This window comes from Entelurus aequoreus, linkage group LG16 (genome assembly GCF_033978785.1).
Source record: "Entelurus aequoreus isolate RoL-2023_Sb linkage group LG16, RoL_Eaeq_v1.1, whole genome shotgun sequence".
NCBI lineage: Eukaryota > Metazoa > Chordata > Actinopteri > Syngnathiformes > Syngnathidae > Entelurus > Entelurus aequoreus.
This window is the reverse complement of record NC_084746.1, coordinates 26399635-26417621: the sequence shown is the minus strand read 5'-3', so window position 1 is coordinate 26417621 and position 17987 is coordinate 26399635. Positions and strand designations below refer to the sequence as shown.

At 36.6% G+C, this 17987-nt stretch overlaps 1 protein-coding gene across 6 annotated transcripts in view; it reads left to right on the top strand.

The window, feature by feature from the left end:
• The window catches only part of LOC133630768 (adhesion G protein-coupled receptor L2-like), a 245338-nt gene that overhangs the window by 123702 nt on the left and 103649 nt on the right, over positions 1-17987 (top strand). For all 6 annotated transcript variants that reach the window (XM_062022490.1, XM_062022488.1, XM_062022491.1 and 3 more), the window contains exon 4: positions 8331-8440. In XM_062022490.1, coding sequence (XP_061878474.1) covers positions 8331-8440 — 110 coding nt within the window. The remainder of the gene's footprint in view (positions 1-8330; positions 8441-17987) is intronic.

The following is a 17987-nucleotide window of genomic DNA, read 5'->3' as shown; positions in this document are numbered from 1 at the left end:
AAATAACAGCCACATAGTCACCTTTACACTCATTCCACCAACATAGTAGCCTTGATTGTGTTGTACTGCCGATTACAGCAGGGGTTATTAACCTTTTTGACTTCAGGCCTCCACTTTTACATTACAGAGGGGCCCGCGGCCCACTCAATTATTAATACACAATTAGTCATCTTACACTTGATTTTAATCGTATTTAAGAATTATATCTAACCTACTTACTGTTTACAACCTTGTCAAATGATAGGAAATAATGTGTTAATCACAAAGATTATTATTTATTTAACACATAAACCTTAGGCTTAGGCTGATTAGAAAAATAAGTATGAACCAAATATACAGACTCATAAATAATTGACGAAAAATAAATATACATACAATTATGTTGTGTTTCTTAACTAAACAATCAATACAATTTAAGTGCAAATTAAAATACAGCTTCACCACTTTGGTCATAATTTATGCACTATTGACTTTATCTCCAGAATTATTCTGTTTGTTTGATATTGTCAGTACTGCCACAAGTAGTGGAAAAGTATATTAGAACTGAGTATTGCTGCGGCCCATACGGACCACAGCTGAGATATAGTTATGTTTTGGTGCGGCCCAACAATGGGCCCTGGCTCTATGATTAGGAAACACTGGATTACAGTACTCAGCGGTAGCCCGGAGGATCCTCCAAGTGTAATTGCCTGTCCACTACAACACGGCTACGGCGTGGAAATACTTGGTCACATCCTGTGTAATTTCTTTCAGTTAGATCTGGGCTGAAACCACGGGCCTGAGATGTCCTGTCAAAAGTTGTTCCACCTGACAGTCACAGCTACGACCTTGAGACATGTTAGCATTGAGTGCTGTTAGCATTGTGTGTCTTCCGTTGTCATCGCTCACAAAGCATGTATATATATATATATATATATATATATATATATATATATATATATATATATATATATATATATATATATATATATATATATATATATACACAGTACAGGCCAAAGGTTTGGACATACCTTCTCATTCAATGGACTTTTTTTCATGACTATTTACATTGTAGATTGTCACTGAAGGCATCAAAACTATGAATGAACACATGTGGAGTTATGTACTTAACTAAAAAAAAATAACTGAAAACATGTTTTATATTCTCGTTTCAAGAGGTAGTCACCTGAAATTATTTTCACTTCACATGTGTGCTTTAAGCTCATTGAGAGAATGCCAAGAGTATGCAAAGCATTAATCAGAGCAAAGAGTGGCTATTTTGAAGAAACTACAATATAAAACATATTTTCAGTTATTTCACCTTTTTTTTTGTTAAGTACATAACTCTGCATGTGTTCATTCATAGATTTGATACCTTCAGTGACAATCTACAATGTAAATAGTCATGAAAAAAAGGAAAACTCATTGAATGAGGAGAAGGTGTGTCCAAACTTTTGGCATGTACCGTATGTATATATATATATATATATATACATACATACATACATACATACATACATACATACATACATACATATATATCATATATACAGTATATACACACATATATATATGTGTGTATATATATGTATGTATATCGATTAAAATCGATTATAAAAATAGTTGGCGATTAAGTTAGTCATCGATTCGTTGGATCTATGCTTTGCGCATGCGCTGAGGCTACGTTTTTTTTTTTTTTTTACCTTTATTTATAAACTGCAACATTTACAAACAGCTGAGAAACAATAATCAAAATAATAGGGGTGTAACGGTACTTGTATTTGTATCGAACCGTTTCGGTACGGGGGTTTCGGTTCGGTTTGGAGGAGTACCGAACGAGTTTCCACACGGACATATTAAGTAGCGTACTGCACGTTGTGTAAACAATACTCAAAATGCCGGACATTTGAGGGATTTAAGAAACCCCTCCCGGGCAGCTCCGCAAAAGAGGACATGTCCGGTGAAAAGAGGACGTATAGTCAGTCTATACGTAGTCCGTTAGCTGCTAGCATGCTAGCAAAAGAGGACATGTCCGGTGAAACCGATCGCTGCTAGCATGCTAGCAGCGACCGGGCTAGGTCCTGACCATACGTCCTCTTATTACCGGACATGTCCGGGCGGTGTTTCTTAAATGCCTCAAAAGTCCGGTATTTTGAGTTAGGGTTGCGTGTATTTTCAATGTACGTTCAAGGTTAAGAAGGTTAAAAAAAAAACAAATTGTGAAGGTTTGCAGCAGCATTCGTGAGGGAGGGGGAGAGACAGAGAAAGCGACAGTTATGATAAACGCGCATGCGTCGTCAGGCTCTGCTTTTTATCCATAGATTTATCAGATTTAATTTTTATTATCTATAGCAGGGGTGTCAAAGGTGTGCATTTTTGTAACATTTTCCTTGTTTTATTTGGCAAGTTGAAAGAACATGGCGCCAGTATGCTGTTTTTTTTCCAATAAAATACTGGAAAGGATAGAAATGTAGTTTGTCTCTTTTATCCGATTATTAATCGATTAATCGAAGTAATAATCGACAGATTAATCGATTATCAAATTAAATTACATACATATATATATATATATATACACACGTATATACATATATATACGTATATATATATTATACATGTATAATATATATATATATATATTATACATGTATAATATATATATATATATATATTATACATGTATAATATATATATATATATATTATACATATATAACATATATATATATATATATATACTGTATATATAAGCCGCAATTTTTGAAGTGCGATGTGGCGAGGGACGACTGTAATGTTAAGTGAATCAATGGCCGTGCCATCAACCTGAGGGTTGCAGGTTCGATTCCCGCTTCCGCCATCCTAGTCACTGCCGTTGTGTCCTTGGGCAAGACACTTTACCCACCTGCTCCCAGGCCACCCACACTGGTTTAAATGTAACTTAGATATTGGGTTTTCACTATGTAAAGCGCTTTGAGTCACTAGAGAAAAGCGCTATATAAATATAATTCACTTCACTTCACAACTAATTCCTTAATTAACTTTTTGAAATCTGTATTAACTGTATAGACAATGTACTGAAGAGAAAACACCACACTACAGTATCAAAATACTAAATACAGCAACAAAAAAGCAAAAATATTCGCCCTTGGTAGACATCTGACAGAGGCATAATGGGGAGTGACCACCACTCAACCTCCAAAGAAAACCTAAAAAAAAACAAAGACAACACAAGATTTGTTGATGATGAGCGCTGAATTTCATCGTAAAACCATGATTACCTGGATAATGTCATCATATAAAGCCCCAAAAAAGCAAAACTACTAACCCTTTGAAGACGTCACACAGATAAACAATAGTAAGAAAACAATAAGGTACTGGTAGTGTGATTTTGCAGTGAATTCCATTTCTGTTTCTATGGTTATTATCACCCTTTTGTGGTGGCATCACACACAAACAAGCCACAATTAATTTGACATCCTCGCTGAGCTGAAGTCATACAAGAAATGCTGTCCTCTCGTGTTGTTGATGGGTTCTAATGTTTTTCCCCCCAAACTCATCCAAGTTTATGGTTTAAGCCCGAGGAACAGAAGAGGGACAAAAAGTATTTCAAAGATAAATAATTAAGTGTTGATGTAGAAGTGTATTCTTTTTTTCTACGCCACTGAAAACAACCCACTAACCCAAATAAGGTGTTGGTATCTGCCACCTATTCTTTGGCGCAGTACTGACAGATAACTCTCTCCGCCCAGCTGAAGGTGGAGAGGACAACCAAGAGTGAAAAAGGTGTTTTTGCCACCAGACTGAGCTCAGAGCAATAATAGACACATCCAATCACATGCAAACACCGCAAATATATATGTATACATATACTTTATATATGTATTTATTTTTTTATTTTTTACTCGGGACTACCCGCGGGCCGGATTTTGGACGTTGGCGGGCCGTATCTGGCCCGCGGGCTGTAGTTTGGGGACCTCTGTTCTAGATAATAAAAAGGCTAGTTCAATATAATTTATTACAAACAACTACAGCTGTTTTTTTAAGTAATGTAATAATAATGTTAAGTATTCACCTCTTCCAGCAGACTGATCCTTTTTGGTCTGTTCTGATTAGCGTCTTTCCGTCCTATTAGATTCAACATGTAAAATGAGCCGAGTTACCCAAGTGGGACGGCTGGTTAATAAGGCTGAGATAGCAGAGGATAACGGCGTTGAAAAACTCCTAGTTGTGTTATCTCCCACAATCAAGAGTAATTGGTTTTTCAGGTGATGGGCTGGGAAGGTCACTCACACTAGGCTAATGCTAGCAAGAAAGACTGGATGTTTGGGACGGTTCTTACCGAGTTCACTGTGGCACTCAAAACCCCATCTAGTGACGGGGAGGCTTTTGACTCAAATGTATGCGAGCAACCCTAAGTTGGGGACACTCTTATATTGAGGTACCACTGTATTTGAAATTCCACTCCAAAATAGACGTTAAACTCAAACAGCTGAGCTTTAAATACTTTGATATAAGCCCTGATAAAAGCAGTCCTGTGGTGTGTTTATTTGTGCAAAGCTTGAAAGCCAGTTAACATCTAAAATGTCCTCCAATAAGCACACAAGGTTAGTCTTTTCTTGTATTTTAGTGTAGTCGTTTATAAAAGGCAAACCTGTTAGGCTCCTCGATACTCTTGAGTTGGCAGCTACACAACAGCTAAGCACGCAATAGCACTCAAGCTGGACATACGTAATAAGTGTCCTTAATTGGACATAATTTCAGTTTAAAACATGACATTTGCAAATTATAAACAAGTATCAACTAATTATTGTTGCATAATACTTACAGATACAAAGTCTCCAATGCAGAATTGTATTAGAAAGGATCCAATAACACAATTCAATGTATGAGTTTAACTTCATTAATTATTGTTGGCAAAAAAAACAATTACCACTTCACTTCAACTTAAAGACAGCATAACTCAATTACAGACAGTTACTTATAAGTAGGTTGGTGCTTTCCATTGTTCTTTGTTTGATTAATTTCACTTAATCAACATTTTTCAAACATTCCACACTACAAAATAATAAATCGACATATGATTCCTGCTGATATCGTATCGTGTCAATTTTGGTATTGGCCAATACTCAAGGCTCTGATATTGATATCGTATCAGAAGTGAAAAAGTTGTAACGTGACACCCCTACTTTTAAACATTGTATACAATGAGACCTCTCAAGTAATGCAGTTGGGATTTGACCCCCAAAATATGCATCAAAAATCACATATTTTAAAAATAGTGTTAGGCAAATAAGAACAATGGGATGAAAACCATAGAACAGGAAATTTAAGTTACTTTATTGCAATGTAGGCAACAGCGCACATACAGTATCTATATGCACATATTGACTAAGTAGATACTTTAAATTGCATGTAGCCAAAAACATTAAAGCTAATAACGGCGTGGCGCGGTTGGGAGAGTGGCTGTGCTAGCAACCTGAGGGTTCCTGGTTCGATCCCCACCTTCTACCAACCTAGTCACGTCCGTTGTGTCCTTGAGCAAGACACTTTACCCTTGCTCCTGATGGGTCGTGGTTAGAGCCTTGCATGGCAGCTCCCGCCATCAGTGTGTGAATGTGTGTGTGAATGGGTGAATGTGGAAATAGTGTCAAAGCGCTTTGAGTACTTTGAAGGTAGAAAAGCGCTATACAAGTATAACCCATATACCATTTAACTAGCATGAAGATGGTCTTGACAGACTTTATTTTATTACTTCACGCAATATCCATTAAACGTCACAATGTGCCATGTCCAACAGCACATTTGCACATAATGCATCATCTTATGTCTGGATTTAAATTTTAAATTGTTTTACATGTGTCCTATTTTTTCCGATTTTTAGCATGCAGCAAAATGTCACTTGTACTTATTCTGCATAAATGTCCTGCGACTACAATAAGAAGTGTTTTTTAATTTATCGTATGGATAAAATGTCAATGGTACTTAAAAACTATTGTGTAAAGCCAATAAACACTGTGTGATGTTGACAGTTTGACTCTGGAAGTGACTATTTATTATTATTTTTTTTTAATGATTAATCAGTCCACCAACATGATACACAATAATAACATAATAATACAATTCCAATTCCAAAACCAAACCCGTCCCAGCAACATTCAGAATAGCAAGCAACAGAGCAAATGAGAGGACACACAAACATGACACAAAACAATCCAAAAGTAGAGAAAAAACAATGAATAATATCAACAACAGCATTATTATTAATACAAATTCCAACATAGCAGTGATTAGAAATCCCTAATTTACATTATCATCACAGCATTTATAAAAAATAAATTAAAAACATGTAAAAAATGAACAATAGTGTCACAGTGGCTTACACTTGCATCGCATCTCATAAGCTTGACAACAAGCTTGTGTCCAATATTTTCCACAAAGATAAAATAAGTCATATTTAAGGTTCATCCATCCATCCATCCATCCATCTTCTTCCGCTTATCCGAGGTCGGGTCGCGGGGGCAGCAGCCTAAGCAGGGAAGCCCAGACTTCCCTCTCCCCAGCCACTTCGTCCAGCTCTTGCCGGGGGATCCCGAGGCGTTCCCAGGCCGGCCAGGAGAAATAGTCTTCCCAACGTGTCCTGGGTCTTCCCCGTGGCCTCCTACCGGTCGGACGTGCCCTAAACACCTCCCTAGGGAGGCGTTCGGGTGGCATCCTGACCAGATGCCCGAACCACCTCATCTGGCTCCTCTCGATGTGGAGGAGCAGCGGCTTTACTTTGAGCTCCCCCCGGATGACAGAGCTTCTCACCCTATCTCTAAGGGAGAGCCCCGTCACCCGGCGGAGGAAACTCATTTCGGCCGCTTGTACCCGTGATCTTGTCCTTTCGGTCATAACCCAAAGCTCATGACCATAGATGAGGACGGGAACGTAGATCGACCGGTAAATTGAGAGCTTTGCCTTCCGGCTCAGCTCCTTCTTCACCACAATGGATCGATACAGCGTCCGCATTACTGAAGACACCGCACGATTCGCATGTCTATCTCACGATCCACTCTTCCCTCACTCGTGAACAAGACTCCGAGGTACTTGAACTCCTCCACTTGGGGCAGGGTCTCCTCCGCATCCCGGAGATGGCACTCCACCCTTTTCCGGGCGTTCATTTATTAGTTAAAATACATTTTAATAATGGATCCCATATTCCAATATATGACTCATTATTATCTAAACTAAATGCAGTTTTTTCTACTGATATCATCTCCATAGCTTGTGTATACCAGTCAGTATGAGTTGGACTATCAACATCTATCCTTTTTTTTGAATATTACCCTTTTTGTTATGATACATATTGAAAGAAATGCATTTTTACTCTTTGATGACACGTTGCTAAATTGATGCACAGACTATTTAATTGGTTTCCAATGGCAAAATATTGAATATTAGCATTCCCAGTGAGCACTCTCTGGTTCAAAGACAAATATTGTGCTTTGAAAGGGAGCCGGGTCTCTTCCTAATAAATGCACATACTTGCGATATTTATACGCTACTTTAATGTACACCACATGTACAAATGTGGTTGTTGTGCAAAACAATCCTACTGTGAAACTTTACAAGGCTCTCTTGAATTACTAATGGTGCTTTAAATGTCCCATCCAATGTTTAAATGTATGTTTTTAATGCATGAAATGGCTGGTGACCTCCTGCAATCCTGGCCATGTAAATTGTTCAGGATTCCATGTTTGCCTCAGTCACTGCTCACATTCCCTCTGCCTCAAGTGAACTCGTTTGAAGTGCAAACGGAAAACTGGGTCCGCCGCTGTATATATATATTTTTTATGCTGCAACCCCCCCTACCTACTCCCTCCCCGCCTCAACTTGAACTTTCCATGCACCTAGAAACATTTAACTAAAAAAAAAAAAGGGGCAAACTTTTGCAATGTGCCGAGGAGGCTGTTAATTTATAGTGGCGAAGCGTTTCCAATGCAAAGCAGGCTAAAACAACCTCTCGTCCCTCTTATGTGTTTGTCGCCCACGAGCACAGGAAGCAGCTCCTCATCCAGCAGAGGCCGACGCTGCTGTCTGTTACATGTCACACACACCTGCTGTGTCTCCTTGTTAATGGCTGTCTTCCCTCTCCTCCAGAGTGCTGCGAGGACGCCGTTAAAGGAAAATGCCATCGCTATTACCTGGCATGCCTTTAGCAGCTGTTATTCATCACGTCTCTCCCTTTATGCACATGTGACAGTCCTTCCTTATGCTCAGTGCTAAAGCTGCCAATTAACTCAGACTAATCTTTCTGTGGGTGCTGAGGAAATCTTTGGTCAATCTTTCTTTTCACCTCCTCTCCTCTAGGTGCAACAACCGTACGCAGTGTGTGGTTGTCACTGGCTCCGATGTCTTTCCTGACCCATGTCCTGGCACCTACAAGTACTTAGAGGTCCAGTATGAGTGTGTTCCTTATAGTAAGTATTACCACGCTTAATTGCTCATGGTCTGATTTATTTTGCAATATGCTTAGCGAAGGTACATTAAGGAAAATCACAATCCTACACAATTTAGGGCTGGGCGATATATTGAGTTTGTAAGATATATCGATATATTTTTAAACAACAAACGAATTAAGAACATCAATATAATTTATTTCACGTCAAAATGACAAAACACTGCTTATTTTTTGTGTTCCTTGATTCTCCCCCGCTCCTCAATCCCTCTCAACACCCCATGGCCTACTAAACCCCTCCCCTTCCTCCTTCCAAGATGTGCTTGCATGTATAAGAACATCCATGATGGGTTGGTTGTTTGCTATGATGAGTCACGATTGGTTGAGATTAGGGCAAAACATTAGGGACAGGCCAATCAGAGGCAAGATAGAGTGGGTCATGGAACCAGGAAGGGAAATCACAACAGACATCCAAAATGACAACGAGAGAGTCGTAGAAGAGAAGAGAGAATATTCAAGCGGGCGATTTATATTTTTTAAAAACTAGTGGAAGATGGCAGAGGGATTTTCTTCTTTAGATTTTTCTTTTAGCGATGTAGACCACGTCCAGGAAACCCACAATGCGTCTACTTGGCCACATTTGGAAAACTGTATGCGTCTGGATAAAACATTCATTTGAGTTGTTTACCATGTAAGCCCAAATCAAAACTGTTCTCGATTGCGAGGCCGGGCATATTTCGCATGAGAAATGTTGCCAAAAATGTATGCCGACGTGAGGAAGATCATAACCGCACAATTAAGTCAAGTCACTTACTTGGCGCTGACCAGAACCGTACGTGTGTGACAGTCCATTATATCGTCGACTGGGAATTAAAAAGTGCCTGCCTGCAAATTTATTTTTTATCTGAGTTTGATACATTTTGTATTATTTGCACAGCTATGTTATGTATTTTACGTAGAAAGAATATTTTTCCATTTTATTTCTTTATTTTTGTTTCTTTTCTGTGCTGTCAATACCCCTCTTGACTAACTGGGTTAATAAATGTACCACTGACTGTTTACACTACAGTTGTCATAAACTTAAATTTCAGTGAATCTCGCTCAAAAATGTATATCTTTATTTGTATATTTTCACCGGAAAATATATCGAGATGTATATCAAATATCGAGTTTAAGTAAAAATATATCGAGATATACTTTTTCGTCCATATCGCCCAGCTCTAGCACAATTTAACATGAATGAAAAGGAGTATGAAGAAGCCCAGTTTATTTAATCCGACCTACACCTTCTCCATGACTCAGCTGTTCCTGAGTTTGTTTTACTTCCTGGGTTTGAAATGTTTCTAATAGAGAGAGAAAATAATAAGGAATGTTTAGTTTATGTCATGAGTGTCCAAACCATTTTGTTTATTTGTTATTACATCTGAATCACTACTGTCATTTATTTTGATCCAGAATTTATACATATTTTAAAAAATGAAAATATATATATATTTTTTTGTTTTAAATAAATTCATACGTGTACCCCGCCTTCTGCCTGAATGCAGCTGAGACAAAGGGACAAGCGGTAGAAAATGGATGGATGGATGGATACATTCATACGTCAGCAGCAAAGAGGAGCTTTTGTAACCTGTAACCTGTTTTGAAAAAAATGTTTTATAATTTTTATATCAAGTAATATATATAGTATATATATATATATAGTATACCGGTGTGTGTGTGTGTGTGTGTGTGTGTGTGTGTGTATATATATATATATATATATATATATATATATATATATATATATATATATATATATATATATATATATATATATATATATATATATATATGTATATATATATATATATATATATATATATATATATATATATATATATATATATAATGTATATATATATATATATATATATATATATATATATATATATATATATATATATATATATATATATATATATATATATATATATATATATATAATGTGTATATATATATATATATATATATGTATATATATATAATGTGTATATATATATATATATATAATGTGTATATATATATATATATATATATAATGTATATATATATATATATATATATATGTATATATATAATGTATATATATATATATATATATATATATATATATATATATATATATATATATACATACATACATTATATATATATATATATATATAGTTAAAGAGAAGATACAGTTAAAGAGAAGATATAGTATATGTGTTTGTTTATACAGCTATCTGCAACTAGATGAGCTGTTAGAACAGCACAACAAGTCAACAGTAATGAATTGTGGAGTTTCATGTACATAATTTTACGGCTCTCCACCAACTGACACGACTGCATCAGCAAAACAAAACATGGAAATAGAAACTGTAAGCCTGCTGCACAGCACGTTAACTCAATTTATGAGCATGTGCGATGCGAGGGTTTAGCTTGAACATGCACACACACACGCACACACATACAAAAAAGCTGCACAATAGTGATGTAATTTTATGACAGTTATTGGCAATCTCACTCTCTCTCTCTGAGGGACCTTGTGACAAAATTTAACTAATTTTGTACATGGGGAAAAGAACACACATTTTTTTCACGTTTTTTTCATCATTTTAGCTACTATAATTATTACATATACATATTTTAATTAATGGGGCTTGTCATATTTGAATGATAATTAGTATTATTTAGTATTTGTTATTATTATTTGTGTATTAAGGGGTGCAAGTAGGAATTTAGTAGTTAATTTTGGTTGATTTGTCATATATTTTTAATTAATGATAATATACACAAATGCATTATTCAATGTTTTTATTATATTGCATTCACTATTTACTAGTACTATTTATATTTGTAAATATTTTTGCAGTACTATGGTAGTTGAATCTACTACAAACTTACTTAAAAGAAAAAAATAGTAATAATAATATTGATAGTTTAATTGATTTTTTTTTTAAATAGTTGTTTGATTTAATTGTCTTATTTGTATGTATGATTATTTTTTTATTTATTTATGTTGTCTTAAAACAACTAAATATATTTAGAGGGGCGGTATAGCTCGGTTGGTAGAGTAGCCATGCCAGCAACTTGAGGGTTCCAGGTTCCATCCCCGCTTCCGCCATCCTAGTCACTGCCGTTGTGTCCTTGGGCAAGACACTTTACCCACCTGCTCCCAGTGCCACCCATACTGGTTTAAAAGTAACCTAGATATTGGGTTTCACTATGTAAAAGTGCTTTGAGTCACTAGAGAAAAGCGCTATATAAATATAATTCACTTCATTTGATTTATTTATTTTTTTTAAATAGTGTTTTTCCCTAAACTTAAGGTTGTATTTTTAAATAATCACAACCAATTATTTTGATGTAATTTAAAAAATATATATAAACACTTATTTATTTGAATTTCACACACCAGTTGGCCTATATGATTTCAATGTTTGACATATGCGATTTGATAAGAACCTCACTTTTTGACTCAATTCTGTATGTAGATACTGTAGAGAAAATATAACATAGTCATTAAAACTTGGACATATTTGTTAAATGTAGCCATTCCATTGAAGCTGGACGAGATGTAAGCGAAGTCTGCGTTTATGATCAGAATAAATCCTGGTTGAAAGCTTGTTTGAGACACATTTATTAGAGCATAGCTCAGATTTATGGGTGCGCTGTAAAAGTACTTAGTACTGATGAATTGTAAACACCGGCTGAAATATTCACTTTATTTTCTTCCCTTCTTTCAAACAGACCTCCCTTTCACCTCCGGCCCTCCTCCGTCCTTTCTGCAACTAACCTCCTTGCTGTCATTTGTTTCTTAACTAGCTATTTTTCATGTGGGTCGTAGCCTCTCCTCCTCCTCCTTGGCTGATGCGGCGCCAACTGTCCATGAATAAAAACATCCTTATTGGGCCTGTGCTGCTCATCGGTCATGTCATGCTCCATCTTGGAAGTGTGTAGGCCAGCAAGTTATCTTAATAAAGTTCACACGTGACAAAATACTCACCCTCTACCTTTTAAAACATTCTAAAGGGTTCACACAAACACTTTCTATCATTATTACTAACATCTCTTTTCGCTTCCAACTACAGTAGCTCTTCTGCCCTCAAAAAGCTGCCTGCGCTTCATCTCATGATCACATCCTCTCACAGTTAATAATCTTCTTGTACCTGCCAGATGACCTTTGATAACCTTTCTCTTCCTTTTGCACTCTTTTTTTGCCATCTTTTCCACTGCCTGAAATAGAAGTGGAGCAAAAAGGTAAATGGCTGGTCTGGTCCTCGTCCCTCTCTCTGTCCTCTCCTTTTCCTGTGGTGTTGATGCCTCCCGTCTCTTTCTCTCCTCCTACTGCCTACTGTTAAATCCATAGGAGGGTTGTTTGCACATGTGGACTATATTTTTTTAAAGACAAAAAGAGTTCAGATTTTTCCAGAGACTATTACTGTTGTATTTAACCAGAGCTATTCAACTAACAGCCACTGGGAAATATTTTTTAAGAACCTACTGCAAAACTGTTAATCAAAGGTGCTCTATACGACAAAGAACACTATGCTGTTTTTAGGGACCTCCTGAAAAAACACCAGTCAAATATAATCTATGTGACAGGAGACTTTGCTTTTTTATAGACTTATACAGCAAAAACACCGTTCAAAAATCATCTGTAAGACAAACGGCTGTATGCTGTTTTTAAGGACGTAATGCAGAAACGCTTTATCAAAGGTCCTCGATATGCAGTACGTTTTTAAAAAACGTACTGCAAAAACACCATTTAAAGATCCTCTCTATGTGACAGGAGGCTTTGCTGTTTTCTGCATGAACACTATTCAAAGATTCTCTAAATGACAAAGAGTACAATGCTGTTTTTAAGGATGTACTGCACAAATACCAGTCAATGGTCCTCTATGGGACAGGAGGCATTGCTGTTTTTATGGGCTTAGACTGCAAAAACATTATTCAAAGATCCTCTAGTGTACTGTAAAAAACGCTTATCAAAGGTCCTCTGTATGACAAAAAGCACCATGCTGTTTTTAAGAAAGTATCTGCAAAAACACCAGTCAAAGATCCTCTGTGACAGGAGGCATTGCTTTTTTTTTATGGACTGTACTACAAAACACTATTCAAAATCCTGTATATGACAAAGAACATTATGCTGTTTAAAGGACCTTCTGAAAAAACACCAGTCAAATATAATCTATTTGACAGGAGACTTTGCTTTTTTATAGACTTATACAGCAAAAACACTGTTCAAAGATCATCTATATGACAAACTGCACTATGCTGTTTTTAATGACGTAATGCAAACATGCTTATCAAAGGTCCTTGATATGATAGAGCACTATGCTGTTTTTTAAGAACGTACTGCACAATCACCAGTCAAAGATCCTCTCTATGTGACAGGAGGCTCTGCTGTTTTCTGCATGAACACTATTCAAAGATTCTCTGAATGACAAAGAGCACAATGCTGTTTTAATTAAGTACTGCAAAAACACCAGTCAACTGTCCTCTGGGACAGGAGGCATTGCTGTTTTTATGGGCTTATACTGCAAAAACATTATTCAAAGATCCTCTGAGAAAGCAGTGTTGTGTTTTTAAGGAGTTACTCTAAAAACGCTTATCAAAGGTCCTCTGTATGACAAAAAGCACCATGCTGTTTTTAAGAACGTGCTGCAAAAACACCAGTCAAAGATTCTGTATGTCACGGGTAGGGGTGTGGGAAAAAATCGATTCTAATTTGAATCGCGATTCTCACGTTGTGCGATTCAGAATCGATTCTAATTATTTTATTTTTATTTTTTATTAATATTTTTTTATTTTATTTTATTTTTTTTAATTAATCAATCCAACAAAACAATACACAGCAATACCATAACAATGCAATCCAATTCCAAAACCAAACCCGACCCAGCAACACTCAGAACTGCAATAAACAGAGCAATTGAGAGGAGACACAAACACGACACAGAACAAACCAAAAGTAGTGAAACAAAAATGAATATTATCAACAACAGTATCAATATTAGTTAAAATTTCAACATAACAGTGATTAAAAATCCCTCATTGACATTATCATTAGACATTTATAAAAAATTTAAAAAAATTAACAATAGTGTCACAGTGGCTTACACTTGCATCGCATCTCATAAGCTTGACAACACACTGTGTCCAATATTTTCACAAAGATAAAATAAGTCATATTTTTGGTTCATTTAATAGTTAAAACAAATTTACATTATTGCAATCAGTTGATAAAACATTGTCTTTTACAATTATAAAAGCTTTTTACAAAAATCTACTACTCTGCTTGCATGTCAGCAGACTGGGGTAGATCCTGCTGAAATCCTATGTATAGAATGAATAGAGAATCGTTTTGAATCGGGAAAATATCGGTTTTGAATCGAGTATCTCGTTGAATCGGAAAAAATCGATTTTGAATCGAATCGTGACCCCACGAATCGATATTGAACGAATCGTCGGACACCCAAAGATTCGCAGCCCTAGTCACGGGTGTCGAACTTGTTTTCATCAAGGGCCACATCACAGTCATGGCTGCCCTCAGAGGGCCGCTTGTAACAGCGAATGTAAGAATATAAAAGTATAATCGCCTCATTATATTAAATTAGATTTTTGTACGTACAAATTGATGGATAACTTGCTTTGAAATTGTAAGTCAAGGCGAGAAGCAGATATTTAAGTATTTATTGTTATTTTTCTATCATACGGTGTTTTATAATTAGGGGTGGTAAAAAAATTTTTTTATCACATTCGAATCCCAATTTTGTTAGTCATTTTCAAAAATCGAATATATTGAATTTTTTTGACAAATTAATAATAAAAACATTTTTTAGGCCATCTCTATGCTTACTTGGTGCACGTATGTGTCATACGTCAGCATCCAAAATGAGGTATTGTAACCTGTAAGCTATTTTGTTAAGGTGTTGTTATTATTATACCAAATGATACATTGCTAAAATCAGCTTGAAACGAGAATCGTGTTGAATCGAGTATCGATTATGAATCAAATTCTCACCCCAAGAATCGGAATCGAATGGCGAGGTGCCCAAAGATTCACATCTATAACAATTGAATATTTGTATATACCGTATTTTTCGGACTATAAGTCAGTTTTTTTCATAGTTTGGTTGGGGGTGCGACTTATACTCAGGAGCGACTTATGTGTGAAATTATTAACACATTACCATAAAATATCAAATAATATTATTTAGCTCATTCACGTAAGAGACTAGACGTATAAGATTTCATGGGATTTAGCGATTAGGAGTGACAGATTGTTTGGTTAACGTATAGCATGTTCTATATGTTATAGTTATTTGAATGACTCTTACCATAATATGTTACGTTAACATACCAGGCACGTCTCAGTTGATTATTTATGCGTCATATAACGTACACTTTTTCAGCCTGTTGTTCACTATTCTTTATTTATTTTAAATTGCTTTTCAAATATCTATTCTTGGTGTTGGGTTTTATCAAATACATTTCCCCAAAAAATGCGACTTATACTCCAGTGCGACTTATATATAAAGACTTGTATATGTTTTTTTCCTTCTTTATTATGCATTTTCGGCCCGTGCGACTTATACTCCGGAGCGACTTATAGTCCGAAAAATACGGTATGTCAAAGTTTAAAACATATGAATTTTTTTTCTGTCAAAATGGAAGCAATGAAAACATTTAATAAGAAAGATTAATTATCCACATTATTCCCAGGCTTTTGCGGGCCACATTAAGTGACGTTTCGGGCCTGAGTTTGACACATATGTGCTCTATGTCAGTGGTCTCCAACCACCGGGCGCGGCCCGCTACCAATCGGTCCACGGACCGGTACCGGGCCGCGGCCGCAAAAGAAATACAAATTTTTAAAAAAATGTTTATTTAAAATCCGTCCCATCCATCCATTTTCTACCGCTTATTCCCTTCGGGGTCGCGGGGGGCGCTGGCGCCTATCTCAGCTACAATCGGGCGGAAGGCGGGGTACACCCTGGACAAGTCGCCACCTCATCACAGGGCGTTTATTTAAAATATTAAAAGTCAAAGATCTTCTGTATGATAGGGGCGCGTTGCTGATTTTAGGGACCGACTGCAAAAATGTTTGTTAAAGATCCTTTGTATCAGTGGTCCCCAACCACCGGGCCGCGGACCGGTACCGGGCCGCGGACCGGTACCGGGCCGCGGACCGATTGGTACCGGGCCGCACAAGAAATTTAAAAAAAAATAAATAAATAAAATAAAAACTTTTTTTTGTTTTTGTTTTGTTAAATCAACATAAAAAACACAATATATACATTATATATCAATATAGATCAATACAGTCTGCAGGGATACAGTCCGTAAGCACACATGATTGTATTTCTTTATGAAAAAAATAAAAAATAATAATAATAATGTCCGTGGGACAAATTTTCAAGCGTTGACCGGTCCGCAGCTACAAAAACGTTGGGGACCACTGCTCTATATAACAAGCGTGCTCCACTGTTTTGAACGACTTACTGCTAAAACACTGTTTTTAAGAAATTGCTGCCAAAATTAGTTGTGCCCAAGTTTTGGGTCGATCTGGTCTGATGATTTTCACATGCCAGACTTAACCGCCAGTTAAGTAGCCCTGGTATAAATCCTAGAAAAATGACTAATATATATATATTACCGTACTGTGCTTCAAAGTTTTAATAGGCTTAAAGTTTCCTCCTCAAGATGTGAAATATTAGGAAAAGCTGATTGTCGTAAGTGCTTGAATTGATAACAGTTTCAAGACAGCAAATGTTGATAACAAAAGACTGAATGTCAAACAATAATTATTGAAATGTGATCACATATAAAAAAAAAAACTTATTCTTCGTATCTCCACAATAAATTTGCAAATTTAATTGATCTGTGCCAAGGTCAAACTATGGCCATCATAACACCTTCACTATCATACAAGTGCAATAAAAATGAACCATTCCTAATAGTAAAAACAGTGAAGGTATGTACTCACCCTTGAACTTTACTGACATCGAAGTTATGGACACTGTGACAAAATGCAACAAATTTTTGTGGGGGTTGTCCTTTCAGTTATACTATTATAGTTTCTGACGGAGACCTGTTTAGCTCAATAAATAAACGTTACTGCATCTGTGGTGGCATTTTAAATGGCATAAGATATGCGGAGGACTCCCGTCGGCTTGAATTCCGTGTTTTTGCAGGACTTTAGGAGCATGTTCTTTTTGCCAAAACTTGACTACAGCTGGATCTGAACTTGGAAAAGCAGTATGACCCCTGTATGTAGTTTGTAGCTGCACCCATAGCACGTGATGTTCTACAGCAGTGATGGCTGCCCGAGACAGGGCCTTCATTCACCAAGGACCAATTAGGAGAAGCTCTCCATGCCGTGATCTCGCTCAGCCATCAGTGATTCCTCCTGTGCCCCAATAATGTAACAATCCTGTGCCACTCCATTTCCGCTTGCTTTGCTGCCTCCCCCCCTGCCATTGACAACCCGTTGTTCCCACACAGACGTCAAGCCTCTCAATGGTGGTTCTTGACCCCTG